At 46.0% G+C, this 26,609-nt stretch overlaps 1 protein-coding gene across 3 annotated transcripts in view; it reads right to left on the reverse strand.

The window, feature by feature from the left end:
• Nucleotides 1-1,288: 1,288 nt before the first annotated feature.
• RNH1 (ribonuclease/angiogenin inhibitor 1) overlaps nt 1,289-26,609 on the reverse strand; it is a 35,429-nt gene continuing 10,108 nt past the window's right edge. Inside the window, exons 1-10 of one of the 3 annotated variants that reach the window (XM_048852559.2) lie at nt 25,728-25,875; nt 16,384-16,489; nt 14,282-14,452; nt 12,107-12,277; nt 10,635-10,805; nt 9,515-9,685; nt 8,783-8,953; nt 6,681-6,851; nt 4,290-4,460; nt 1,289-2,120 (exon numbers count right to left, since the gene is read on the reverse strand). In XM_048852559.2, the coding sequence (XP_048708516.1) occupies nt 2,033-2,120; nt 4,290-4,460; nt 6,681-6,851; nt 8,783-8,953; nt 9,515-9,685; nt 10,635-10,805; nt 12,107-12,277; nt 14,282-14,452; nt 16,384-16,469 (1,371 nt within the window). In that variant the 5' untranslated portion in view covers nt 16,470-16,489; nt 25,728-25,875 and the 3' untranslated portion in view covers nt 1,289-2,032. Of the gene's footprint in view, nt 2,121-4,289; nt 4,461-6,680; nt 6,852-8,782; nt 8,954-9,514; nt 9,686-10,634; nt 10,806-12,106; nt 12,278-14,281; nt 14,453-16,383; nt 16,490-24,713; nt 24,865-25,727; nt 25,876-26,609 lie in introns of those variants that run through there. The other 2 variants (XM_048852558.2, XM_048852557.2) reach the window with 2 other exon arrangements.

The following is a 26,609-nucleotide window of genomic DNA, read 5'->3' on the forward strand; positions in this document are numbered from 1 at the left end:
AAGCAGGCCACGCACATGCAAAGGGTGGGGACCCAGAGTGTGAGCATGAGATTGCCTCCATTTTAGAGCATTTGGCCCCTATTAAAACCAAGAACTGACTAGTCTTAAGGAAGACATCCTGAAGGTTAGTCACCACACATGCAGCCTGTCCTGGAACATCCTTGCCCCAGATTCAGCCCTTGCTTGTGTAGACTAAACTTCCACTGAAGTGGCACTGGATTCCCCTTTGCTATCACAGGGGGTGCAATTTGCACCACTGTGTGGCCTCATGCTGCTACTGCCACCCTCCCTGAGGCATGGGGGTGGCAGAAAGCATGTTTCGGTTGCAAAATTACAGACAGGGTTTTGTAACAAGTCTTCATGGTGCTGAGCTTAGTTAGTCCCTTCCTTGGTTGTGAGCCTTCTGGCCAGCTGTGGCTTCTCCTTGTGAAGGGAGATTGTAAGCACCATAGGTCACGAACACTTCCTGCCATTCAACAATCTCTGGAAGCCACCATTGAACAGTTATGTTCATGAGCATTAGTGTGGAGCCAAGGTGTTTAGTCAGGAAAACACTAAGGGGGGGAAAAATAGATTTATCTGGGCTTCCTTCTCTGTGTAAAGGCCACTCTGCATTTGGGCTGCATGGTCTGAAGCTCCTTTGGTTGTCTCTTGTGTTTATCTTCCTTTCCCCCACTCCAGCCCTTGCTGTTTGTACCAGCAGGGTTTTGAGTGCACTCTTGAGCGAGGGTTCAACAGCGCAGGAAGTTGCATTCCCCACTCAGGCAATTTATTTTTTCACTTTGGGATTAAAAATAAATTGCCTAGGGAGGTTGTGGAATCTCCATCATTGGCAAGTAAGAGTAGGTTAGACAAACACCTGCCAGGGATGGTCTAGAATAATACTTTGTCCTGCCATGAGTGCAGGGGATTAGACTAGATGATCTCTTGAGGTCCCTTCCAGTCCCATGATTCTATGAAAAAAATATCAAAAAGTGAAACCTAGACTATCAAATGGGTACTAACAAGTTATTTTCCACAGGACTCATTGTAAGCCTTAAGTCTTTGTTTCACACTTTGCTCTTCATGGATGTTCTCTGCTGCCACTGGTTTATTGTGTGCCTAAGTTGATATATTTCTATTGAAAAAAATCAAGGAAAGCCATTAGTAGTGTACCAGTTCTGAAGGCAGATTGGCCTTAAAGCAGTTAAAAGGTAGGTTGAAGTTGTAGGTCAAACAACCTTTAGTGTCCCTTCATCACTTGCATCAAACATAACATTCAGAACAAAGTAGAGAAATAAGAATCTCATTCTTTGCAATGAAACTTTATTACAATGATATTTCTACAGAGCTACTTTTGCCAGAACAAGTCAGAGAATTTACTCCCTTTCAGTTTAGCAGAGAGAGCATCATTTTTACTTGTAATAAAGAAGCTTTATAGATTTCTTTCAAGAGAAAAAAGTCCCAGTATTAAGTGAGCACCTACTCTTATCAGCCTTGTCTAGGGGTTTCTGCCAAGGTTACTTTCCCAGGGGAAAAACTGACCTCTTCCAGGAAGAGTGCATTATTTCAGTTATTTTAGTGTCAATATTTTTGCTTTGTTCCTGGATACTTTCCCCCAGAGACTCAGCAAAAGCGCCATCTATGGAATACTAGACATTCACCAGGTGGTTCTGGTTTTGCCAGCTCTTTGGAAGGGAAAACTTCTAAAAATCTTGATCGACCCATTAAATAGGCATTTTAGAGCTGCTCCTATAGGCCAGTTCTTGTAAATGCCTAGTATTCTTTACCTCAGGGATAGAGATGCTCTGATGAAACTCTGAAGCTCTGATGAGCCTCAGATTGGATACATTCATGAATACACAGCAGGCTGCCAATTCCCTTGAGGGACATTGTTCTGCAGAGATTCCATGAATTTTTTTTGGTAAAAAAAAAAAAAAATCATTCTACATTGAACTTATTGGTTAACTGCATATATGAATAGTTCAGATAAAGAGGCAGAAACAGGGAGAGGACAGTGCTCAGCAGATGGTCACATCTGAAACTGCATCACTCAAAAAATAATCTTCAATCCAGGTTTGGACTCTTCCAGGACTTTCAGTTCATCATCCACTTCAGAGCTCAAGTAGATGTCGTACAGACTGAAAAGAAAAAACACAGCAGTCTCAGCAGGCATGCTATCAAACCAAAGAGTGCTGGAGAGCAAAGGCAGTTACCTCTGGGGAGAAGAAGTGGCAAAAAGGAGCCAATTAGGTTTGAGCCAAAACTGCCTTATTGGCCTTTGCTATTCTGCTAGTCCTGGTTCAAGACCAAAGTCCTCAGGCAGAGCTGTTAAACCAAGGGTAGCCTTCAGCTGTATTAAGTTGTGAGCAAGGCTACTGAAGGAGAGTCATACAACTGGATTTGTTTCTGCCTAGCATGGTGTAGCTTCACAGTCCACTGAAGCATCTGTCACTAGGAACTGCCAGACAATCAGATCTGTGATCCATCTAATCCAGGGGTGGGCAAACTTTCTGGCTCAAGGGCCACATCTGGGAATAGAAATTGTATGGCAGGCCATGAACGCTCACAAAATTGGGGTTGGGGTATGGGAGGGGGTAAGGGCTCTGGGGTGGGGCCAGAAATGAGGAGTTATGGTTGCAGGAGGCTGCTCTGGACTGGGATCAGGGCTGGGGCAGGGACTCAGGGAGAGGCTTAGGGGTGCAGGCTCTAGGTGGCGCTGACCTCAAGTGGCTCATTGGCTGCGGTTCCCAGCCAATGGGAGCTATGGAGGCAGTTTAGAGAGCAGAGACCCCTGGCTGCCCCAACGCATAGGAGCTGGAGGGGGACCATGCTGCTGATCCCAGGAGCTACGTGGAGTGGCCCCCAACCCTGCTCCCCAGCTGGAGCGCCGGGGAGGGGGTCTGGGGCAAAATGGCTTATAGTTTGCCCACCCCTAACCTAATCCAATATCCCCTCTCTGACAGGAGCAAGAATCAAAGGAAGTTATAAAAGTAGAATGGTGTGAGAGTCTGCCCCCCACACAGACCTCATCCTAGTCTCAAATAGTTAGAGATGGGCTTCAGGCTTAAGCAGTATGTTTAATGCTTCTTCCAATATTTATCAGAACTCTGGATATTCTTGTCATCTGTATAAAACATCCAATCCCTTGAGTCCTGACAAGGGCTTGGCCTCAATGACTACTTGTGGCAGAGAAGTCCTGTCTTTTTATGCATTGAGACAAGTAATTCCTTTTATCTTTTTTTTACGTTTCCCCATCTTTTATTTTCACAATGGTCACTGTCAGACAGGATATTGGACTAGGTAGACCATGGGTCTCATCCATTATGGCAGTTCCTCTGTTCCTAGGAGGGGGGGGGGATGGTCTGGTTAAAGAGCAGGAGATGGGATTAAAAATAGCTTCACAGCATGGAGGAGTTAGGGACAGGTAATGTCCCACTGCCAAGACCTTTACATTCTGCTATTTCAATTCTGGGGCATCCCCATGCAGACACAGGGGCAGCTGTCTCAGCCACAGATTGACTAAAGGGCCTGTCCATGCTACAGGTACAAGAGAGGGTGTTACTCATCTGGTCAGATTAGTCCCAGGCTGAGTCATGTCAGAGGATTTAAGGGAAAAAAAGTCAGCAAAAGAGATTTTTTGGGATATGCTCCAAACATAAATGAGCTCACTTCACATAAAAGCCAAGGTCTCTTTCTTCCCCTCACCCTCTCCTACTGCAGGAGTGGTGTCCACCTGCTTGTCCCTTCCAGCCCTAACCCATTTCCAAGGATAGAAATAAAAGCCTGCCACCAAGACTCCCTTCCAGAGCCCAGTCACCTGTGTCAATGAGGAGCTCACGCAAGTCCCTCCAGCTGAGGGGCAGGCAAGCCAGGTGAATCCAGTTACTGGGAGACCATGTGGAAGAGCAGGCTTCTGACCGGGGCCATGTGATTGGCCGCCACAGTTATTGGTTATGTGGCATGGGACCCCACCCATGCAATTGAAAGCTGCAGTGTGGACAGGGCCTTAAAGGACCAGGCTCAAGTGTTTTCTGTTGACCTGTCAGAGTTTAGTCTGGTCTCTAGGGTCAAGGGCAGTAAGCCATTGTACCGGGAACATGGGCAAACAGCCTCAAAAGGGCAGGCAGCTTCTGAAACAGCTGATAGAAGTTTGCCTCCTGCAGGAAGTCATGGATTCCCATTAGACACTAACTTCCTTAGAGCAGGCTTTGCTCACTGCCCTGTCTCCTCTTGGAAGGCCCCATTCTCCTTTTTAATTCTAAGAGACCAGCTCAGTGCCGAGGGAATATAAAGCGAGCACCACGTACACAAGTTGCTGTAGTTTGCAGTTTGGATGTTTCAAGGATTCACACAGCTTCTTCACACCTTCGTCCTCCAGTGAATTGTTACTCAGGTCTAGCTCTGTCAGGCACGGTTTGGAAGAGAGGATAGTGGCCAGACTCCCACAACAAGCAGCTGAGAGACTGCAGTTACCCAACCTGCAGGGAAAGAGGAGCCAAAATAAGAGGAGTACTGGTTTAGAGTCACTTTGAACTCTGGGCTGTTAGGAGTAGACATCCCAACCAGGACTGCAGCAGGCAGCAACACCATTTGTCTTTCTGCCGTTTCAGAGGCTGGCACATAGGATAGCTTGTGTGTTTTACATGAAGCATGTGCTCCCCCTAAAGACACCAGTGCGCAGGCCCCTTTGTGATTACTTGTTGCAGGCAATCCCTTTCTTCTGGCTCCAGCCATAGAAAGAGTGAGAGCACATTGCCATCGGTTTGCAGGATGTGCCCAACAAGTTTTGGGGCAGTATTAGACATTCGTGATTAAATTCTGACCTCTGCTACATGGAAATGCCAGGTGTAACAGAGGACAGAATCTGACCCTTCCCAGCTAATGAATGGGCATAAAGCCAGCCTATATTAGGCTTGGTGAGTTTTGATGTTGCACAAATGGAGATCTCTATTGCACAAGATTAGTGTTCCCACACCTTATTTCCACTCTTGTCTGCACTCATGTGATCTATCAGTAGATAGCGTGTTAGGGAACCCAAGACATATCTAACTTGTAGACCAAAACAGTCTGGTGAATCTCTGTTGTAGGGAAAAATTTGAGTTTTTGCAGCTGGACTGAGCCATTAAGCTATTCTCTCTCTCTCCTTATTACACAGCTAGAGGTGGTGACCAAGCTAACAAAGACCAGACTAAACAACATTTACAGATTATTACTGGGTTATTTACAGATTCAGAACAGAGGCAAATTGAAAGAGTTCCTTCAAGAAGCCAAGGCTATTCATAGATATTAAGGTCAAAAGGGACCATTATGATCATCTAGTCTGACCTCCTGCACAATGCAGGTCACAGAATCTCACCCACCCACACCTGCGAAAAACCTCACCTATGTCTGAGCTCTTGAAGTCCTCAGATCATGGTTTAAAGACTTCAAGGAGCAGAGAATCCTCCAGCAAGTGACCTGTGCCCCATGCTACAGAGGAAGGCGAAAAACCTCCAGGGCCTCTTCCAATCTGCCCTGGGAGGAAAATTCCTTCCCAACCCCAAATATGGCGATCAGCTAAACCCTGAGCATATGGGCAAGATTCACCAAAGGACCAGTACTTCAGTAAACACAGGAGTAGCTCAAACTAAGTTTATAGTGCTAGAACCTTAATTAAGAGCCCACCCTTTGGGTTACTTGACATCTATTGGCCTTGAGATTCAGAGGTCACCCTGTCAAACCCATAGCTCAATCTGCTGGTCCACCTCTGTGACAGGACAAATGACCTCTTGGCACTCAGTCCTTCCCATTCAGAACCTGATTTGCTGAGAACAGAAGCCAAAGCCTCTGTCTCTCAAGATCCTTTCTAGTCTAACCTACAGGTTCTAGAAGCCATGACTAAAGCATCCATGGTAGCCCCACATGATTCCATGGCTCCTGCCCATTTGGCTTCACTGGGTGCAACTAGAGCCGTAGAGTACCATTCCAGTGTTGTGGCATCGGGGGTGGGGAGGTGGCTGCAGCATTATGTGTCGGGAGTACTAAGCCAGTTATTTACACAACTTTAGACCTGAGGGGGGAAAAAAAGTGTCACTGGCTACTAATAGTCAGATGTGGACAGTTCTGCTAACAGTTCCACACGGAAACGGAACAGCTGCTTGTTCTGGGAGGGCTGAAACAGTGTAGAATTTGCACAAATATGCAAAGAAAGCAACACAGACATGTTACCTAAGTTAGGATTTGTACTCTAGCAGTAGAGCACAGGAACTGGCCGATACGGGTCAGGCCAGTGATCTGTCTAGCCAGGTATGCCATTGACAGTGGTTAGTACCTGCTGCTTCAGAGGAAGGTGCAACAAATCCTGCAATTGACAGGTTTGGGATAACCTGTCCCCAGGGAGATTCCTCCAGCTCCCCTTTACTTAGGGTGTCTTATGCCCCAAAGACAACATTGGAGTTAACATTTGCTAGTTCTTATCAAAGGGCCAGTTTTAAGTACAAGGAAGAATCTGTGGGAAATGAGAACTTCAAGGGAGACTGTCTTCCCATGAATGCCAACAGCATTCTGTTCCCAGCCATAACTGCTATAATTGAGCATCAGTTCTCACTATTTGGTATTTTGTAACGGTTTCTTCATAGCCTCTGTGCCTTATCTCCATCCACCCCCATTCTTTATTGGGCAACCAATATCTGCAACTGAAAGAGAAATAAGTTACTTACCATAGAGACCGTAAGTTACAGTTGGGGTTCATCAGTCCTTCACGGATAATTTCAACCCCTGCATCTCCTATCTTGTTTCCACCCATATGCAGATCTCTCAAGGTCTGGTTTGTGCCAAGAACAGAGCTAATGCTCTTACAGCAGGCAGTGGTGAGACCACATTCCCTTATCCTGCAATGCAAAAAAGAAACCAGATCTTCAGGAGCTGAAAGACTGATTGGATGATCTAATACAGGAAGTAGGCAAACTGTGGGCCGCAAGCCCTGCGCCACTCTTAGAAGCAGCCAGCACCATGTCCCTGGAGGGCAGAGGACTCAGTGCGTTGCTGTTGCCTTCAGGCACCACCAGGGCCCCAGGGACAGGAACGGGGAACTGCAGCCAATGGGAGCTTCAGGGGAGGTACCTGGAGGTGTGGCAAGGGCAGCAAGCGGAGCCCTGTGCCCCCCCCCTCATCCCCCACCCCCAGGGGCTGGCAGGGATGTGGTTCTGACCGCTTCCTAGAGCGGTGTGGCATGGGGTCAGGGCAGGCCAGCAGGGAGCCTGCCCTGGCCCCGGGTGTGCTGTTGCCACCCCAGAGCCACTTTAGGTAAGCAGTGCCAGGCCGGAGCCTGAACTTTTCCTGCATCCTGCTCCTCAACTCCCTGCACCTTGCCTCCTGCTGCACCCTCCACCTCAACTCTCTGCCCTGAGCCCCCTGCACCCTAACCCCCTTCCCTGAGCCCCCTCACATGCCGCACCCCTCCTCTGCCCCAATCCCTTGCCCTGAGCCCATTCCTGCACACAATTTCTCCACCCTGATGTGGCCCTCGGCCCAAAAAGTTTGCGTCCCCCTGATCTAATAGGTCTTCCTCTCCCATCTTTAACCTCTATGGCTGCTGACCTCTCCTGAATGCCTCAGGTCCTCCCCCTCACGTTGGTGAGTAGAGTTATTTAGACAGGGTGGGACTACATTCCTATTGAAGTCTGGGTCTTCTGTCCTTTGCCATCAGTGATTAGATGTACTATTTTAAATCACCCATGTGCTTATCCACTCCCCCAGGTCTGAGGCTCAATTGTCCTGTTGCATCACACTAAAAATTACATCCACCTCAAAGAATGCAAGATCTTTGCTCTTTTGAGGCACACAGCTGCATGAGAGATTAGTTCGCTCTGAAAGGGATCACTTAGAGACATACCTCCTGTGTTGAAGGTGAATGGTGGTATCTCACCTATCCCTAGGTTTTTCTCACCCTCTCACATTCACCTATCTGTGTAAACAGATAACTATGCTATTCTTTTGGCTTAGATAGTAGGAAAGGGTTATTTCACTTGTTAAACCTTCACACAAAGGGACAGTTCTCTTCCTACCTCAGATCATGTGATGCCAGAGGACCTAGGTCTGGAAGGCTACACCAGGTAAGTACAGAGGTGGAAAAAGAGAAGTTCATGTAGGTAGAACCTTCTGTTACACTTTGACTAAAATTGCCACCATCGGAGTACTGACTTCTTTAAACCCTTTCAAGGGGGAGCCATGTATATTTATAGTGCAGCTAGCAGACAGATTTCCTTCATTGCTAAAGGCTATAGCTTTCCTTGGTGAACACATTCACTCCCTCTCTACCACTGAAGAAATCCCGAAACACTTGGTAGGATTTAGAGCTCAAGCCTTCAGGCTTTTGAGCAACAGAAAGCCATGGGAAAGCTAGGAATCCAATACAAAAACAGGAAACTAGTAGACCCAACATCCAATTTGCTGTTAAAGCTGCCCTTTCAAATGTCTTTTTCCAAGTCACTGAATCCTTCTCTCAAGTGAATTAATTATACTTAATGGGTGGGCTCAAACTTGACGATGCTCAGTTTCCTAGACCTTGAAAATCTCCCCCATGACCTTTCAAAAAAGTTACCTAAGGGTTTTTAGGAGCACTAGTCCCATTGACTTTCAATGGGCTCTTTCCCCAGAATCCCTTTGGGGCCTTGCTAAACAGAAGAACCACACCACCCTTAGAGGACCTGAATCAGTTAGGATGTTTGTGTGGGCACTGCTTAGTGTAAAAGAGTTATTTGTTAATAAAACTAAAAAATTAGGACAGTGAACATTGTAAAGGAAGCCAGCAGCAGCTTACCATAGTGCCTGGAGTTTAGTTTTTGGATCCTTCAGTCCTTGACACAATAGCTCCATTCCTGGGTCTCCCAACTCGTTACCAATCAGGCTCAGCTCTATTAGAGACTCTTTTGCACTGAGGACATGGGAGAGATCCTTACAGCCAGCCGGTGAGACACCACATTCCCATAACCTGAGGAACACAATAGGAATATTGGATTCTTCAAGATTTGCTTAGGACTTTATATGCTGATCTGGGGTGAATCCTATTTTTACCCAGGGTGGTAGAAATGCAGACCAGTAGAGTCTGTCTTTTGAACTCTAAGAGGCTTGTTATAGGCACACACATTTACTTTACAAGTTCCTTTGGTGTGAGCAGCCTTCTCCTGCTTACATCTTCCCCTTTCCTGCATTAGAGATAAAAATCTCCTTTTTTAAAAGGACAGAAGGTAAGTTGGGTATCTAGTGTTGTACAGAAAACTGAACAGAACAACAGAATGCTGCTGTAATGAATATTCAGTCGTGTCCTCCTTCAGAGGATTTGATCATTTACTGACCTCACTGTGCTTTCCTGCCTATTCAGTAGTGTTCTTCATCCAACCCTCCCTGAGAAAAGGGGTCTGAGGTGCACCCCTGCTTCACAAGGGATTTGTTGACCAGGAAACTCTACATATCAGGCAAGATCATGCTAGCATAATAAACACAGATGATTTGGAGGCTACCAACTTGTGCAGATTTTAAGCGTTTCCCTTACCATAACTTCTCTATTTTAGAGTTGGGATTCAGTAGTCCCTGGCACAGCAGTGCTACACCTGGATCTCCAATCTTGTTCTCTCCCACAGACAGCTCTGTTAGGGATGGCTTCATAGCAAGAACAGTGCCGAGATCCCCACAGCTAGCAGCTGTGATATGACAGTTCTCCAGACTGTGGGGAACAGAAGAATCAGATCAACGTTCAGCAGTTGCTGCTCCATAAGTCAGCGTATTAGAGGACATCCACCATCCTGAATACGATCGGGAAGAGACTGCAGGCCAGGTCCTCAGCCAGTATGAATTGGTGAAGCTCCACTGAATTCAGTGGAGGTATGCCAGCTGAGGATTTGGCCCATTATTCCCCCAGAAGAAACCGTTTGCATCATCCTTCCTCAATGAGCACCATAGTTCCCTAAAACCCATATACCATGTATGTAACCGATAGGCGATTTGCATGGGCCATTCTTTATGTTGAGGATCCCTCTTTAAGGAAGTCCTGGGCACAGACAAAGCCAGGGGAGTCCCTGAGACCATAACTCCATTAGACCCATGCTGGGATGGTGAGCTCATGGCTGCTGCAAACACAATGGGTCTCCACATGGCTTCCAGCTGATGCGATAAGCAGATTCTGCAGCCTATACTGCTCTTAGGGCAGGAGTGCTCTGCAGATCTAGATGTGGCAGGAGACTGAGATCTTGCACCAAACTGCCTCCGTGGACCTTACCCCAGACAAGGAGTGTATCGCAGCAGACCACTTTGAAGAGATGTACACTTTGTTATTCTGAAGAAGCATTCAGACCTAGTTGAATAGTAACTGGTGGGAGACTAGCTAGAGCCGAGGGATAGTAGCTTCCCCTCCCAAATAGGTGCCAAAGGACATTTTCTTTGCAAGTCTGGTCCACAGCGACCCCACTGCCATTACCATGCAGTGAAGAGTGAAAGCCAGCTCCCTGAATCAAGTGCTAAGCAGAATTTAAGGCAGCAGAGATTTTGCAATTTTTCATGGCAACACAGATGCACCTGGATAAGCCACAGAATTTCTTAAGTATTCCTGGCAGCAAGAGAATGGTGTGTCTCTGTAACAGCAGAGTTAGAACTGGAGGGAACCAGCTGTTACTTACTGTAGCGACTGTAGCTTACAGTTGGGATCCATCATTCCCTGACATAGCACTTTTACTGCTGCATCTCCCAGTTTGTTGTTACTTATGTTGAGCCCCTTCAGGGAGGACTTTGTGCGCAGAGCGGAGCAGAGCATCTCACAGTTGTCAGGCGAGAGTTCACAATACTCTAACCTGCAAAAAGAAAAAAACCAGAGCAAAATAGGAGTCTTCATCCTGCCACTCAGCTCAGATATGTCAGCAACATAGAAATCTTGTCCACAGCCCAGACACAAAGATTGAGCAGAGAGTTTACCAGTCAGCCTGTTAAATATATAGATTGCTCATGACTTTTCACAGGGGGAGTCCTCAAACCTCAGCAGCTAAATTAATAGCACTTCCATGCTATTGCCAGGGGGCTTCAGTCAGTTTGATTTGAAAGCATCACCAGATGGGGTATCTGCTCAGTTTCAATAGCAAGCCTTTCATAAGATTACATGCAGGTTTGTTGACAACCACTGTTTAATTCTTGAATTGTAAGAGCATACAACCACCACTGCTATGTCTTTCTGAAGGAGGAGACGAGTTAGTTTCTCCAGCTGGTAACCTTTAGTATAATCAGATCAGAAACCAGACTAGAATCAAGAGCAATAAACTGATCAGCAGCACTCCTGCTGGTTGTGAAACAAGTTTCTGCTCCCTGTTCTTGACTGAGGTTTGATCATAGAACTTCCAGGTCATTCTGCATTGATAGGCACCCACCACTATTTATTAAGTAATGTCAGAGGGTTGTTTGCAGTGGACAAGAGCCTCAAGTACTGTGTAAATGGTATGCACCTAATCTCTACCCACTTCACCTTCCCTATAATATGGTTATGGGAAGAGCCAGACTAACCATCCATAACTCTGAGAAGTAGATGGGTAAACTGGAGGACAAAAAGGTGGTAGTTTGTCCTTTTGAGGAAGGAAGCAGCAAATTCTTCATGCCCAGTTAATTCCTGGCCTCTGCTAAACAAGGGTCTCAGTCAAAGGTGGTTTCAATATGGAGACCTATCCATTGGTAGTTGGATTAAAACCACTAATTTGTCTGAATAGTCACAAACTATGCTCCATGGAACATATCCCGATGATCCAATGAATGCAACTGAACTGAGTATAAAGTGGTCAACAAAGATTTGGAGCACGGCTGAAACCACTGAACCTACCATGAGAATAGCTTTTGGTCACTACCAATCTGGGCTTTATTGAGGTGGTCAGACTAGAGACCAGTCCACATCATTACAAGGCTTTGGGACCATCCAATCCCCACTAAATTGGTTTACCAGAGATTTCCTCCCTGCAGATATTCACTTTTTTGCAACTGGAGGCAAATTTACTGCTGGTTACAAGAGATGACAGAACTCCACTCCCCAACCTACCCATCCATCTGAGTTTTGTCGAGCACCTTGCAATGCCAAGCACAGATGGAAGAACCAAGGAGGCCAGTGCTTACTTACTGTAGCTTCTGTAGCTTACAGTTGGGATCCATCAATCCTTCACACAGCACTTTTACACCTGAAGATCCTAGTTTGTTATCACCCAGATGCAGCTCGATCAGAGTTGGTTTTGTGCTCAGAACAGAAGAGAGATACTTACAACAGGCGTCTGTTAGATTGCAGTTCTGCAGCCTGAGGAAGAAAAGAAACCAGCATATGAGGAATAGAGTTCCTCAGAATTCACCATGTTTGACTGGTGTATCCTCCAGTATTTGGCTTCATAATACACTGCAGCACTACAATGGATTATGCTTCAGTGCCTTTACAAAGAAAGCATCTGCAATTCTACCAAAATTATTACATGCCAAGATAAATACTATGGTAGGGCCAGACCCAATAATCTCTGCCCCAGTTAAAAATTTTAATCAAGTAGTTTTAGAGTTGCAGTAACAAGGGGCTTCCATGTTTTGTTTTTTAATAAACTTCTTGTACAGCAGCCATAGCAGAAAAGAGAATTTTTCCCATTAAATAATGACAAAAATTCCAATACATCTATGCAGCAATGTTGTTCTACATAGGACAAGTCTAAGCCAACAAGAGGCTATTCCCAGATAGAAAATAAGGGACTCTTACCTTCCATTGACTCCCTAGAGTGAGGGCACAGTAGTCAAAAATAAAATCTAAGCCAAATATTGGCTTAAATCCCCTATTGCTGTGTAGGTGTTAGATATGCTCTCCTCCACAGTGTAGCTACTGTATCCTGCAGGATATACCTGCTCTCAGTGGCAGCAAAGGGCTGAGAAAGGTCTCTCTCCAGTGCTGTTTCTGGTATGAGTAGTTGCAGGACAGCTGCAACATTACCAAAAAGGGGGTGGATTTAAATCACTCAGAGGAGCCAATAACCTGTACAATATCTTAATGGAGTTCTGTCGGGAAGTTCACTTTTTAGAAAAGTTTGAGGTTTCGGATTTCATCTGTAACACATTGCCCGAGGTAAACAGTGGACGTTTACCATGCACTGAACTGCCCACAAAACACAAACACCGCAACCTAGCTTAGGAGAGACGCTAATGATTTGTGATTGGCACTCTTGAGAACTTGAGGTTTAAAAAGACTATTTGAAATGTGACTCAATAACTACTTTTCTATTCTCTTGGGGAAGTATTAGATCCATTTATTCCAAGGCCTATCTTAAAAAAAAAAAAAAGTGTCTGATTTACTTATTTTGGCTCCCCACACCTGCAATTTTTTTAAATTGCTCTTCTCACTAGAGGACATGTGACATTTGAAGCCCACAGAACTGTTGAGGGACCAAAAGTCATCCTTGTAACAATTTTTTCCTGCCCACCAGGTAAACTCTGGGAGGCTGCCAGCTGTCTAGACCTTATCTTGGTCTTTGAAGTGCCAAGATCCATTTATGTATGATAGTCTTGGTGGTAAACAAGTGAGCAGAAAAGATTAAAGCAGCTAAAAACCAAAATATATGTAGCTATTGGAAGAGTTCTCTTTGAAGACTGGTTTCAGAGTAGCAGCCGTGTTAGTCTGTATCCGCAAAAAGAAAAGGAGGACTTGTGGCACCTTAGAGACCAACAAATTTATTCGAGCATACGCTTTCGTGAGCTACAGCTCACTTCATCGGATGCATTCAGTGGAAAATACAGTGGGGAGATGTGCATCTGATGAAGTGAGCTGTAGCTCACAAAAGCTCATGCTCCAATAAATTTGTTAGTCTCTAAGGTGCCACAAGTACTACTCCTTTTCTTCTTTGAAGACTGGAGGGGCTGGGATTTGGGAGGTGTTAAAAGCTGCTATAGACAAGTGGTTCTTGCTCTGTCTTGAGCTGCCCTGGCCAAATGATCAGAGCTGGGAAAAGTCAGCCAATTTCTAGTCCAGTTAGGGATCAGATTCTCCCAGTCATTACTCAGGAAGTGTTTGAAGTTACATCAATTTCTTTTCCCTACCAATAAACGAAAAGCAATTTGATAAGAATTCAGGGTTTTCTGAGGAGTTTACAGACCACAGTAAATGTAGGGCCAGATCCTCAGCTGGAATAAATGGGCGTAGCTCTGTTGAAGTCAGTGGAGATGCATTATTTACCTCAGCTGATGATCTGGCCCCAAGGGTTGAGTTACTCAGAGTCCGTTGATAAAGACTCGTAAGAGTTCTGGTGGTTGTGTTGCACTAGTCGAGACTTACCAGAGTTTCTGTAAGTTGCAGCTTGGCGCCATCAACCCTTTACACATCAGTTCCACGCCGGAGTCTCCCAATTCATTGTTATTCAGTGTTAGCTCCATCAGGGACTGGTTTGTACTGAGGACAGAGCCAATATCCTTACAGTGACTAGCAGAGAGATTGCAATCATCCAGCCTGCAGGGAAGATAGATGGCATTAGTCCTAACAATTCATTCTGCTCACCTCAGTGACTGAAGATTTCCGCATCAGAGATGTATTTATTAAACAAGATAATGGTTTATTTAGACCTTAAGTCAGTCCCTGGAGTGTATCACTGAAAATCCACATGCAGCAGCTTGTTGTGCAGACAAAGCCCACTCCACTACCCAGGCTTGGCAGGAGGCAGGATTCTCCTGCACTACTGGGGCTCTACTACTGTAGAAGTGGAAGTGAGATTCTGCCAGAGAGACTGAATGGAACTCCTCCATCTGTGCTGCTTAGAAGATGGCGTGTGCCCCAACCCCCTGCAGCCCACAGAGCTGCAGTTAAGCTTAGTTTCTTCACCAACAAGGTAGCCAGTTCATCAGGCAGCAGGAGTGCACCTGAATCCAAAGGTCCAGAGGGCAATGTATAAGCTTTCAGGCAGACTCTGTAGGGACACCAAATGCCTGGTCCTTTGCCAGGCTTTCCAGGCAGAGAGAGCCTTCCAAGGAATCTGCTCTGGCATGCATAGCTCAGAGACTCTGCCCACGTCCTTGTTTCCTTCCTGGCAATTATCAGCTGCTGTCACCTTCTCAGCCTCTATACCTTGGGCAGCCAAATCTCTGCTCAGAATGCAGCTCTAATCACTGGCACACAGCTGAGGTTCCCTCAGGGCATCCCATACCCAGGGGAGGACTCAGGCAGTCAGAGTTAGTTCCACATAACTCACATATAAAAGGCCCATGCAATTCTTCCCAAACCAAGTCACCCTCAATCTGCTGCTCCCTCCCCACTAGCTTAATGCTCATTTTGCCCACCCAGAGGAGCAAGAGGTCAGCCCAAGAGTGCAGATTCCCAGCAAGAGGAGGTGGACCAGTGTGGAATCAACCCTTTCTAGCACTCTCTAACTCCCAGCAGAGCACTCACTAGCTGACCTGGCTAAAATGGAAGATATATACTCTGTGGCTGCCAGAACATGTAGGATTAAAAGTGAAAGGGATGGAGACTTTCCCCTGGTTAAAATGCTGGTCAATTTATAGCATTTGGGAAGACTGGTCATGAAATGCCATAAGGGAGGAGTTTGACCAGCACTCCCATCAAGGGACACTTTTTTAGCCTAAAACCCACCTTTCTGGAAGGAAAGAAGATAGAGACACCAGCCCCCTGCAAATAAACATTCTGCCAAGGAAAACAGGAACGCCAGAACAGTGGCAACATATTTAAATAGTCATTGAAGACATCACTACTATGGTGTTTTTGATCTATGCTGAATCTGAACCCAGACAGAGTTCATACCAAGGAGTAGGTTTCTTTAGATAAGCATGTCCTCATGAGCTTCCTACATAGAATGAGCAGAATCCTTTCGTCGTGAGCAAGTTTGCAGTATCACATAGCAACACTACTGCAATTAATATTGCCCCTGAAATGCAGAAAACATTCTGTCCCCTTCCCCTCTCCCCCCCCACCCAAAAATAGTCATGTATACTCCTCCCTCCACCCGTTAGGGCAGAGGTTCTCAACCTTCTTCTTTCCTGAGACCACCCAACCATGCTATAAAAACTTCCCAGCCCGTCTGTGACGCTTGTTTTTCTGCATATAAAAGCCAGGTCAAGCATTAGGGGGTAGCAAGCAGGGCAACTACCTGGGGCCCCATGCCATAGGGGCCCACAAAGTTAAGTTGCTCAGGCTTCAGCCTTCGGTGGCGGGTCTTGGGGCCCTGGGCTTCAGCCCCAGGTGGTGGGGCTTGGCTTTCTACTCTGGGCCCCAGCAAGTCTAATGCTGGTCCTGCTTGGCGGCCTCCTTGAAACCTGCTCGTGGCCCCCAGACCTCTGGTTGAGAGCCACTGCTTTAGGAAACTATTCAGCTTAGTTGCTATATGGTCTCTTCTAGAAAACAAAATAAAAAACAAAACAAACTGGTACTACCTGACAGTTTTGCTTGTGTTCATGGAAGATTTAAGCTCAGTCCATCTCGACGCACTCATCTCTTCACACTGGATGTCAAGGTCCATTTTAAATGCTGATGCAAGATCTGAAGATTTAACAAGATTACCCTGAGTAATTTCTGAAACAGAACAAACCCAGCATTCCCTCTTCAAACCCAACCAGTTATGCTTGGGCAGCTGGATTTATAACCCTCTTAGCCACAAGTTACAGTTGTGCAACTTGCCCTCTTTACACATGGCCTATGTTGAAAGGTTACAGACACCAATTCCACATTTGCAATGTGGAGATATATCAGATAGTGGCCAGACTAACCCAGCAGAGGCCCCTATCCGGTGGCTGGAAGGTATGTGCATCCTTCAGAGTTATTGAAACAGACAGTCAGCCAAGACCCTTGTGGTTTTTAGGCAACTGTTGGACCCAGTGAGAAGAGAGGGAGGCTCTTTTTGACTATGTGACAGTGTGCACTTTCCAAAAGCAATGGGTGCCATTCTTGTAAATATTGGACTGGTGGCTGAAGGGCACAGTACATGTGTGTACGTCAGGGAGAACATGGGAAGTCTGATGTGAGTCTAGGACCTAGTGATCTCTCCTAAGATTACATATGGAGAGGAGGAGAGTCATGGGAACTGACAGGTTCCATGTTAACAAAAAATCTCAGCCAAAAACCAAATTACTGGAACGCAAAATTCATGGGGCTGGAAGGATCCAGCACTATTCAGTCATGAACCAGACTCCCACCAGTTTACCTGGTGCAGACTGCAGAGCTACGGGCAGTGGGAGACATTCAGATGGCATCCTCCAGGGGGCATTTTGTCACTTTTAACTTACCAACCCCCTGCCTGTACACTTAACAAAAGCGGGTACCACACAGAGCAAAGGTAGTGTTTGAATTGTTTGCATGAACCAGGATACAGCAATACTGTAGTGTTGGAAAGGTAATACGCACCATTAAGTGGATGGGCACATTTTTTGTCGTTTCTATATTTTTATGTTCAGCTGTTGGTGTCAGCCCCAAAAGAGCAATTCTGAGTTACAAACATACAGTAAATCTGTATTACAGGTCAGAGAGGTTCCATAGTCCTTATACACAATACTTTACAATAGGTAAAAATATGCCAAAACAAATAGCTACGCCTCAGCCCATAAATCTTGCAGTTTAACAAACTTACTACCCGGGAAAGTCCCATTGGACTATCTGGGTCTACATTTGGCTAGCTTGTTACCCTACACCTTGTGTAAGTGACTACACAATTTGACTGCAGTGCAGAGTGGGTGACAATGCCCTCATCGTGACTGGTTAGTGGAGGTGACTATACACCGGGGTGGACAAACTTTTTGGCCCAAGGGCCACATTGGGGAGGTACAGCCTTCCCTACGTGGCCCTCCATACCATTTCGCAACCCCAAACAGCCTGGCCCCTGCCCCCTCCCCCTTCCCATCTCCTGACTGCCCCCCCCTCAGAACCCCCGACCCGTCCAACCCCCCCTGCTCCTTGTCCCCTGACCACCCCCTCCTAGGACCCCCCACCCCCCTGGGACCCCACACCCCATCCCCTGACTGCCCCAACCCCTATCACACCCCTGCCCCCTGAGACTCCCATGCCCTATCCAACCCGCCCCCCCGCCACTTGGACCCCTGTCCCTAACTGCCCCCCGGGACCCCACCCCCTATCCAACCCCCCTGCTCCCTGTCTCCTGACCACCCCTCCCCCTGAACCTCTGCCCTATCCAACCACACCCTGTCCCCTGACTGCCTCCAGGGACCTCCTGCCCCTTATCCAACTCCCCCCGCCCCCTTACCATTACCAGGCCGCTCAGAGCGGTGGAACAGGCTTATTTGAAAGCCTGGGGAGGTGGGTGGGTGCAAGCCATGCAGCCCGCACAGCGGCGTGGCTGTGGTGGAGGGGCCAGGGGCGAGCCTCCCTGGCTGGGAGCTTCAGGGGCCGGGCAGGACGGTCCCATGGGCTGGATGTGGCCTGCAGGCCGTAGTTTGCCCACCCCTGCTATACATGATGCAGTGATGAATCAGATCCATAGAAGTCTAATCTACACTAGCAAAGAAGGGTTTTTTTAGAGTTTTATTTGAAACACCACTTCAGCTGTGTCCATACCAGGCATGATCACTTTTCAAATAGTGTTAGCTAGCTGTGGTCTACTCGAAGGGGAGCATAGACAGTGAGCAACTAACATGGTTTTGAAGGTTTTAAACTGGATCTACTCTAGGTGCCAAGTGGTGTTTCAAGTCATGTTTCCTAGGTCAAGTTCATTAGCATTTTCCTCCTACACTAGCCCAAACCAGAGTGGAATAGTTAGGAGCAAGCACTACAGACTATAGTGAATTCTTCCTCATACTTCTAATTCTATTCTCTCCATATCATTTTTTCCTAACATAATGAAAGATGGAGAGAGGAAGTTAGGGATCCCAAATAAAGGGGAGTTTTCGCATAAAGGAGAGTCTGGTAACAATGCACTCCCCCAGAGACAGACTCTTAGCACATGAAGTATGGTCTACAACAGTGAAGTCTTACTAGAAAGCATAATTAATCCCTCTAATGAGGGAATGGGAGTACGCTATTGTTCTAAGTCTAGCATACAGTTCCCAGCATCTGTGTTACAGGTAACTACTACTACATAGATTCAGGTTCTTAAAGCTCACTCAGAAGGAACAAAAAGAAAAGGAGGACTTGTGGCACCTTAGAGACTAACCAATTTATTTGAGCATAAGCTTTTGTGAGCTACAGCTCACTTCATCGGATGCTTATGCTCAAATAAATGTGACTAACATTTATTTGAGCATAAGCATCCGATGAAGTGAGCTGTAGCTCACAAAAGCTTATGCTCAAATAAATTGGTTAGTCTCTAAGGTGCCACAAGTCCTCCTTTTCTTTTTGCGGATACAGACTAACACGACTGCTACTCTGAAACCTGTCAGAAGGAACAGACACTGCTAGCCCCACAGCTGACACAGAACGGTAGAGCGCCACTATTCTCAGTTGAAGTAGAATAATCAATACCAACTGAGACTATGACTTGTACTGACTAACATTAACAACCATATTTACCATACACACTGCATAGTATTCACCAACTCTCCCAAAACAAATAGGCAAAAGCAGAAGCTTGGAAGGCAGGGATTCTACTTTTTATAAGTCTGTAACCCATCTCACTGCCATAATATTGAAACCTAGTTAGCCAAAGGGATTAAGTTTCTGTGTACAAACCAAAGAATTATCTGCAATCCCAAAACATTCAAAATAGTAAGTGGAGAAACAAACATACAATATATAAAATAGAATCATCATAATAGAGCAAAACCTTCCCTGATTCCCCATCCACCTTCTCTCTGAGCTCAGAGATTCACTCAGCCGCTTTTGAATCCGAACAGAGCCAAAGACGCCTAGGCCAGAGCAGCCGAATTTATTGGCCCCCAGACTGGCTTTTTCAAAGAACCCACCCTACTTAGCAAGCTCATCCTTCTTGGTCACCATTATAAAGGGCATGTGATTAAGGTATTCTTTTCCCCTGTGTGCCACATTATAGCTGAAGATGTGGGCAATTAGCGGTCTTCCTTTACAATAAACTCTTAATGCTAGAGTACAGCTGACACCATACAGGTCTTGTTTTAGTTTCTTTGGGGGGGGCGGGGAATTAGTCTTTTGTTCCTTCCTTTGGTAAGGGGATGAAGGATTCTGATGTGTTGGGGAAAGGTGTTGGAGTTCATCTCTCCAGCTAATTATCAGTGATATTTATGGCCCTGCAATGAGTGCTCTGTGAGATCCCTGTGGTCCCTAGGGAGCTCATTGTGCAAGCAGGGCTTAGGTGGGGAGCTAAAAATCGCACATACAATCTCTTCCTCCCCCCATGTTAAGTAACTCCTTGTTTTCATCTTTCTCTAATATGCTCTTCCCTTACCTCCTCCTGTCCCTTTAGATTTCTTTTCCCACTTGCTCCCCAAACCCACATTATTTTTGGCCTTTATTCTTCCCTCTTTTCGATCTTCCTTCTCATCTATGGGGAAAATGAGAGGAAACAGTGTCCTCCTTCTCTTTCTTCCTCCACATATCTACCTGATGAATTCTCTCACAATAACATGCTCTGCCACTGCTCTGATCTGCCTGCACTTGTTTTGTTCAATGACTATTCTCTTTCTCCTCCCAGGACTGTTCTCCCTTCTCTGCTTACCCAGAGACACAAGAAAGGTCAGGCGTGACATGATAGTGAAGTAGTCTTTGGGCCTGACTTCCAGAGGTGTTGAACATCTGTAGCTCTGACTGGCTTCAGCTGGAGAGAAGAGTGCTCAGCATTTGTGAAAGCTAGGCCCTAGCTGGTTGAATCCTGTTGCTTCTGCTTCCCCCCCAATAGGAAAGTTAGGCTCCTAAATACCTTTATGAGCCTGGGCCAAAGTGCTCTGGCCAGGAGCAGCTTAAAAGGTGGTTCTCTGCTATTAATGGATAGTGCCTTGCACCTATTACTTGTTTTTTCCTCTTTTAGCCTGTCTCTTATCTTAGCTAGAGGGGGATGATTTAGGGGTCTAAGCTTCATGCTTGAAATGCCTAGGCTCCCTGATCAGCAGGGATGACTCAGCCACTCCGTCTTCAGAGGTTGAGCAACTGAACTCCATGCACACGGTCTCTCAAAGTGAGGCTCTGCCTGCTATCTACAAGCACTGAAAAGCCCAAGTACTTTTCCAAGAGAGAAAGGGGCGGTCCTAGTGTCCCTTGTGAAAACTCCAGGGCGTGTGGTGGAAACACTTAAGCAATCTCCTGTGTATATGACTACAGGGCATTAGTCATGCTAAGGGTATGTCTTCACTACCCGCCAGATCGGTGGGTAGTGATCAATCTATCGGGGATAGATTTAACAAGTCTCATCTAGACGCAATAAATCGACCCCGAATCGACACCTGTACTCCACCTTGGCAAGAGGAGTAAGCGAAGTTGACAGGGTAGCCGCCACGGTCGACTTGCTGCTGTGAGGTCAGCCAGGTAAGTCGAACTAAGATACTTAGACTTCAGCTACGTGAATAGTGTAGCTGAAGTTGTGTATCTTAGTTCAAACCCTGCCTCCCCAAGTGTAGCTCAGGCTTAAGTCACCAACTGTTTCTCTCCTCCCCCTTTTCCCTTTCTATGCTTTGTTCTATCACCTTCATTCCTTTTCCCGCCATCTGGCTTGGTTCCTCTTGGTAAGTGCCACCACCCCGTTCCTCCCTATATGGTTCTAGTCTCCTGCCTTCAGCATGAGAGCTCCACTCCTGGGATTTCTGCACAATCGGGAATATTCCTACACTAGCTCTTTCTGCGCTCTGAGATCCTGATGATGGGGCACTGCCCGATAGACGGGAACAGGCCCCTATCAATTCTCCAGACTCCCTGGTCTCCAAGCGAAGTGGAGGATCGTCCCACAACTTGGGAACTCAGAGGGGGAGCTCCCATAGGAAAGGTGGAGCAATTGTAGGAGTGACCTAGGCTGGACTAACCAGGACATTTTTAAAAAAAACAAAAACAAAACAAAACAACTCTTCTGTCTTATTCCCTTTTTTACTGTCTCATTACTCCTTTCCCTGGCTCCTCTCTCACCATGCAATTTGTTGCAGTGTTTCCCCTTTGCTCTCCATCTTCTGCTCCTTTTCCCCTCGGTGTGTGTACATCAGGAGTTGGCTCCTTTTCACTCTAAGAGTGGGGAGTCAATTATTTTTATTCTCTACAAATAAGTGCGGCCACCTAACACAGGAAGTGGAGGGGTGGGAGGAGAGACACTTGCATAAATTCAGGCTTGAATAGAGACTGGGAGTGGCTAAGTCATTATGCAAGGTAGCCTATTTCCCCTTGTTTTTTCCAACCCCCCCTCCCCTCTCAGACGTTCTGGTTAAACTTGGATTTATGCTGGAAATGGCCCACCTTGATAATCATACACATTGTAAGGAGAGTGGTCAGTTTGGATGAGCTATTACCAGCAGGAGAGTGGGATGGGAGGAGGTATTGTTTCATGGTCTCTGTGTATATAATGTCTTCTGCAGTTTCCACAGTATGCATCCGATGAAGTGAGCTGTAGCTCACGAAAGCTTATGCTCAAATAAATTGGTTAGTCTCTAAGGTGCCACAAGTACTCCTTTTCTTTTTGCAAAGAGATTAAGTGTTCTCCAACTGGTTTTGGAATGTTATAATAATTCTTGACGTCTGATTTGTGTCCATTTATTCTTTTATGTAGAGACTGTCCAGTTTGACCAATGTACATGGCAGAGGGGCATTGCTGGCACATGATGGCATATATCACATTGGTAGATGTGCAGGTGAACGAGCCTCTGATAGTGTGGCTGATGTGATTAGGCCCTATGATGGTGTACCCTGAATAGATATGTGGACACAGTTGGCAACGGGCTTTGTTGCAAGGATAGGTTTCTGGGTTAGTGGTTCTGTTGTGTGGTTGCTAGTGAGCCATTACCCTCTGATCCCACTGAGGGTTACCAAAAGAAACTACACCATTTGCTTAATGGCCTACCTTGATTATTAAATTGGGTTTTACCCATTTACACAGCAGAAAATTTGGCTTTGTTAATAGCCATGAATATTTACAAAAAAGGTAACTTACACAGCATCCTATTAAACCCAAAGCAAACAAAAGTAACCACTAATCAAAGCCCACGTTCCTTTGTGATCACTTGTCATGTTAAAGACCTTACAATTAAGTTCTGGTTTAGGTCTGGGACACTGTCATTTAATTGTTCTATAAATTACTGTAGGATGCTGTATAAATACTATCTTAATAAAATCATATAGATTGCTGCCTCATATCTAGGGTTATGCAGCTTAAATAAATACCTACATCCAAATAGGCAAACACTGTAAAATACTACTCAAAGCAGTTTTGAGGGAATGATGCACATGCAGAGAGCACATGACTAAGCAGACAATGTACAATGAAAATGCCCAATACAAACTTTCTGAAAAGAAAAGTACTGCTGGACCCACAAAAAGAGAACAGAAAGCTCAGTTACAAAGGGTGTAATACAACCTGCAGTCACTGCCTCAATACTGCCAATAATTCAATATAACAAAGGGGCTTTTATTGCATATGCATACCTAACTTAAAGGCTAAAAAGCCACAGTCTACACAGATCAACTAGAATGGGGGAGTGGGGGCTAAAAAGTATTTTGGGAAAAGGGGGTGAGATTCTGTGGCCTGCATTGTGCAGGAGGTCAGACTAGATGATCATAATGTTCCCTTCTGAGCTTAATATCTATGAGAACGCTGAAAAAAACTTTAATCTAATATTTAAAAAATAAGCCTAACTATGAGCAGCTGATTTTGCAGCCATGTCAGGGTATTCGAATGAACTGGAACATTATCAGGAGTATACCACATCTGCATATCCAGCATAGACCACCACAGCAAAGTGCCAATTATTGCTGTTGTGATCTAAAAGTCCCTGGTGGCAAACAAGTTTCTCAGCACTAAGGTGTCTGAGGAAGGCATTGCAGGTTTTGTTATACACTTTTACCAGGGTCCTCAACAGATCCTTCTCGGGACCAAATGCTAGCAGGTTAGTGTGGAATCAAACAGTGATTCAGGCCTTAAAAACCAAACTCTCCTCAAGAATGAGCACGGGAGAAACACCTATACAGAAGAGGCTAAAAAGAAGTCCCTGTGCTCTGAGGATGAAAAGCAGGAAGTGGTTCAAGGATTTTATTGAAACACTTCCATTTAGTATCCCTGACCATTGGGGAGTCACCACGTTTTAGGCCTGACAGCATGGTAACCCACCCCAACAGCAAACTGAGTCAAAGATGGGTGCGTTAAAAATACAGTGGAATAACGAGATACAGTTCTTAACTGGTAGTGGAAGAGGAGTTGGGGCTCACACAATTTTTTTTTTTTTTTACTTTCATAACTGACGCAGCAAGCCCAGAAGTGCCAGGGCAACGAACTGCCAAGCCTCGAGGTGCAGGGGCAAAAATTAAGCCCTGATTAGATACCAGCATTGCAGACAAAGCACACCCATAAGTGGCTTGGATTTAAGTCAATTCAGTGTATTTCTCCTAACCAATCTGGACAAGAAACGAAGCATCCCCACCCCTCTTTTGCATTTCAGTCCTGAAATCACATTGCCAACTATGCATAAATTCAAGAGACCGATTTTCCCCCAACAACCCCTCGCAGGATTTGCAAAATCCAGGCTCAGCTAAAGCATGTCTAACCCTGCACCTAGAACACGCCAGCCAGAGGCCTGCGCTGTGATTAAGAGGCATAAAGCTACAGTTTGATCAGAGCATTTAGCAGAGAGAGAGAGAGAGGAAAAGATCCTGTTCCTACCAGATCCCCTGTCTCGGCCTGAAGAGAGAAGCGGAATTCCTGCTCTGCTGGAGACAGCCCTGCCCTGGCGGCCACAGTCCCCTCCTCCTGCCTGCAACAGCAGTGTCTACTGGTGGAGAGCAGTCAAGTGCCCAGCAGAGCCGCTCCCCCAGGCGCGGAGGGTGGGCGAGGGAAGTGAGGCGCAGCTGGCTCTGGCTAGAGAGCTCTCTTGGCAGGTCAAGCTGGGGCCCGGCTCAGGCTTGCCCACTGTCTCACATGAGCAAGTGGGGTTTCCTCCTAACTGTGTCCCTCGCCTGCTCACTGTCAGTAGGCTCGACTGAAGCAGGACTATAACTCGGAGGGAGGCATCTATGACACACTCTTAAAGGCACAGGCTGATATAGCCATTGCCCTGCAGGGTATTTCAGATTAGCTGCGTGCTGGTCTGTCCCTGCTGCCCCCTTTGCTCTCCTAATCCTTCCTCAGCTTCTGCTACCCAGCTCCTAGCACCTGACTTACTGAAAAAAGAAAAGGAGGACTTGTGGCACCTTAGTCTCGAAGTCTCTTAGTCTCTAAGGTGCCACAAGTCCTCCTTTTCTTTTTGCGAATACAGACTAACACGGCTGCTACTCTGAAACCTAGCTTACTAAAGAACTCATACAGAGAAAAACAGGTCACTTTTAGGCTGTCTCACAGTTTCAGTGAGAAGTGCACCTATGTTCCCCCTCCGGCACCCCTCAAGGGCACCAACTTAAGGTTTCCAGCTCCCACCTCTCTTGAGCAGACATCTAGATCGCTCTCCCTCCTTGACTGGGGTTTTAAGGCTGCACAGCTCTCTGATATCCCTAGCACCCCAGTCTGCCTACAGCCCCCACCCATGCTTTGCTTTCTTTCCAAGGGCTATGACCGGCGTATTGCCCGCAGTTACAAGTTACCACACAGCTCTTTCTAAACAAGCACCTTTATTCTTTAGGTGAAAACATTATAGACAAAACATAAAGACAATAAACAGATTTAAACCCACATTAAACATACCTGGCTAACAGCCCTTTCAACGCTTCAGCAAAGGTTAGCACCTTCCCTTGGATAGAGAGTCATGTACATTTGGTGAATCAAAATAAAGGTCATGCATCAATCAAGCTTATCCTTTTATACCAAAAGCCCTTTCTTTATTTCCTAGTCTCTGGAAAACACAGCTGGAGCTAGTATGTGCAAACCACCGCAAGGGGTGGTGCCTCTCCCGAGTTGTTTACAATCTCAGGGATAACCACCCCCTATTGTTTTAATTTCTGTAGGAGCTATGGTAACCCTCCCCCAAGGAGTCAAACACAATGATACACAAACCATTCATAAAATTAAAATACTGCCCAGGGTTGCAATATCTGTCACAGTCTTAAATATAGCCTTTGTTCTACCTTCCCTCTTATCACTTGTCATGTTAAGTCTAAACACAGGCTCTGATCCTGCAATGAATGCTAGGCAGGTGGACCCCTGTACTGCACCCATTCTAAGTCATATGCAGAGCTCATTGCAAGACCAGGGTCTCAGACTGTAAGTTCTTTGGGGTGGGGATGGGGACTGTCTCCTATAGTCTTAAAGAGCCTTGCAACACTATACTAACAATAATTATCTCCCTGGTGTATAGCCCTCCCACTCTCTATGTTGTATTAATGAGTTATAAAGTAACTCAGTGCAATATAAACACTTTCACTCCTTCCCCTTCAGACATCAGCTGCCAAATAAATACATAAATAAAAGAGGAGCCCTCTCCTTGGCCAGAAAGCAGGGGGACAGAGCTGACTGAGTGAGGATAGAGGAAGATTAAAAGAAGAAGGCATAAGGGGGTGGCTAACAGGTAGATCAACCGAGAGACAACACAATTTCTCTTGCTAAATTTAATATCTGTATGGAGAGGCT

Source organism: Caretta caretta, chromosome 6 (genome assembly GCF_965140235.1).
Source record: "Caretta caretta isolate rCarCar2 chromosome 6, rCarCar1.hap1, whole genome shotgun sequence".
Classification (NCBI taxonomy): Eukaryota; Metazoa; Chordata; order Testudines; family Cheloniidae; genus Caretta; species Caretta caretta.